This window comes from Branchiostoma floridae, chromosome 17 (genome assembly GCF_000003815.2).
Source record: "Branchiostoma floridae strain S238N-H82 chromosome 17, Bfl_VNyyK, whole genome shotgun sequence".
NCBI lineage: Eukaryota > Metazoa > Chordata > Leptocardii > Amphioxiformes > Branchiostomatidae > Branchiostoma > Branchiostoma floridae.
In genome coordinates, this window is record NC_049995.1 from 1072580 (window position 1) to 1075574 (window position 2995).

A 2995-nucleotide genomic window follows, 5' to 3' on the forward strand; every position below is an offset into this window, starting at 1 on the left:
GCATCTACAGTATTGATGGGTCAGAGGTCAAAATCTTCTCATCTCTTGGTAAGCAGAAGTCCACAGTCAGGTAACGTACATTTCCTTCTATAATCTTGGTACAAATTCGTTTTTATCTTTTCTATACAGTTCTTTGACACTTTTGTTTATACATACTGTAAGTCGTAACGTTAGGTGTAACGTTAATGATTTGAATTTCACACGACAGATGGTAAACAGCACGTAAGATGCCAGTGCCCCCCTCCCCTAAAACGGTTGCAAAGATTTCTGTTTACTAACGTTTATATACATGTAGTATATAATGAATTATAAAGAAAAAAAAATTATCCGTCACAACTAGCAGTTGCATTTCTTGGTCTTCCAACTCAGGTAATTATCTGGTTCGAAGGCGTTGTCAGCATCACTGTTTATTGAACGGCATATGTTAGACGTTTGTAAAAAGAAAGATATGCAACATTTAGTAAAATGTAACAGTGGGATTCAAGCACCACCAACCGTCCATGCCAAACGGCTTGAGCCATTTGGCGTAATCTGTTGCGTTGTTGGGGTTGTGATTCGGCGTGGGTTCGAATCCCTGGAGTCAGGATATTGTTTCTTTTTGTTTCTACTCTTCTACTCCCTTTCTTACATAAATTATACCGCAAGGTTACCAGTTTTAAGTTTACCAGTTTACGTGCAGTATCGAGTGCAGACTTAAAGGGATATATCGTAAAATTTTGGAGCCAAAATTTCAAATTTTCTGAACTTTAAAATCTCCAGTCAGATTGACATTTGTAACTTATTTCCAACTTATCTGCATCATTTTTTTTCACATTTCTAGCACTAATTAACAACGCCAAAGTAAGCCACGACCAATTTCTCTTACTTCCGGGTAGCCTACCGGAAGTAAGCCGGCCGTAGATTTCCGAATCGACCGTTGCAGTCGCAGATCTTTGGAGCTTAGCGGGGACTTTCAACAAACTTCAGTAGCGATTCGATCGAACCACCGAATGCATTCTTAAGCGCACTTTGGTTCGCCGGAGAGTTGGATAAAATGGCGGGCAATTCAAGCGGCGGTGGGAAGTGCGCATATTTCAAGACGTCTTCACGGCACAATAAAGTCGTATCCATACGCTGTGAATATTGCTGTGAAGTGTACTTTTAGTAATAAGGTAGATTCAACTCATAATGTAGAAAAATGACCAAAAACAGTGACTTTATATTTTACATCACATGTATATCCCTCTAAAGGTGAATTATGATTTAAAAAAGAAAATGCTAATGTTGTTGATTGTGTTAACAGGTAATGATGAACCCAAAGGACCGCCATCCTGCCCCCCACCCCCAGGGGGCCTTCAGTGGGACCGCGGGGAAGGAGGTGAACACAGCCTCGCTGTGTCGTATCGGACAGGAGACGGTACAGGAGATCGTCTCCAAGACTCAGGAAGTCTTCGGGCTGCTCAAGACGTGGCAGGTAGTTTTTTTGAATCTATTGGTTTAATATATATAGGTTCTTGGATTTTTTAAAAAATATGTACATTCAAAAAGAAATTAGTTTGTCAAGAGAACAATTGCACATATTCCATTGTATGCCTTGAAGTTTTACAGAACATGTTTATCAGTAATGTTAATTTTTTGGTGAGCCTAATTTTATACATGTAGTATTGTGTGCAACTAGCTTGTCAAAAGGCAAATGACTGGGAGGGAAACATCCTGCATTTTCTGGAAGATGTTGTCCATGGTCGTGTTTGATGTTTCAGCTGCCCAATGGAATGAACCCTAACATCCATGGTTGTGTTTGATGTTTCAGCTGCCCAATGGAGTGAATCCTAACATCCATGGTTGTGTTTGATGTTTCAGCTGCCCAATGGAGTGAACCCTAACATCCATGGTTGTGTTTGATGTTTCAGCTGCCCAATGGAGTGAACCCTAACATCCACCAGGAGAGACAGACTAAGCTGCAGGACCTGGTCAGACAAATGGAGGTCAGACAGACATTCACTACTTGCACACTTCCCATAATTCACAGCCCCAGGGTTACGGATATGGATGTTACCACCCAGGGTGCAAAACAAGGATGAAACCAGCTAAAACCTTCAGTAAGACGGTGGCAAAGCATATAAACTAATGAATTGTACGACAAATATAGTACTACTATTATTAGAGCTGAGAATTTTACAAGTTTTGTGGTCAGAAGTATAAACTAGACAGCACGTCACCACTATAGCCGTTAGTTGGTTTCGCCTGATGACCTCACAGGTCACGATATCCGTAACCCTGGCACTGTGAATTATGGGAAGTGTGCAAGTCGTGAATATGCCCCTCTTACAATTACTGTTAATACATTTAAGTTTGCTTTTAAGTTTGACTTTTTGCAGTGGTTTTAACTTAAGTTCACGGTAGCACTATGCACTGTACTCTCTTACTGCCATGGAAAAATGTTCGTGGTGGTTTTGGATTCGCGATGAAGTGGCCACTGCGAACATTGCAAACATAAAACCACTTCAAACATTTCTGCATTTACAGTATGCAGTCAGGGCTTGACAACCTGTCACACAAAATCTAGTGCCTGAACCAAAATTTCATATGACATTTTTCTATGCATTTGTATGCATACTAGTATTTGTATTATTATTATTATTACATATTTGTAAGTATTTTGTGGATCATGTACTTACACTTCAAGGAATTAACAAGAAGTCTCCTTGGATGTAGAAATCACAATCGCCTAATAGGGACATTCCATAGGCAGGGCTCGAAATACTGGGTGCATGACCCTGTTGCACCTAAAATTGGAGCTGTTCACCCAACTTTTTTCTGTGGGTGCACAGGGTGCACCCAAATATTTTATTAGGTTTATGTACGTAAAAATATCAAAGTATACTTAGTCTAGTATACATCATTTTCTTTTTTCTAGTTTTTTCTGACATTCTACTACAAACATGTATATTATATGTGCAACCAAACAAATTTTTTTGCACCCAATTTTTTAAGCTGGGTGCACCAGTGCACCTTA

At 39.7% G+C, this 2995-nt stretch overlaps 1 protein-coding gene across 1 annotated transcript in view; it reads left to right on the forward strand.

Moving 5' to 3' along the window:
- The window catches only part of LOC118404952 (mediator of RNA polymerase II transcription subunit 30-like), a gene marked incomplete in the record, with an annotated part of 8386 nt that continues 5391 nt past the window's right edge, over positions 1-2995 (forward strand). Inside the window, 3 exon segments of the mRNA XM_035804358.1 lie at positions 1-48; positions 1283-1453; positions 1890-1957. Of these exon segments, the coding sequence (XP_035660251.1) occupies positions 16-48; positions 1283-1453; positions 1890-1957 (272 nt within the window).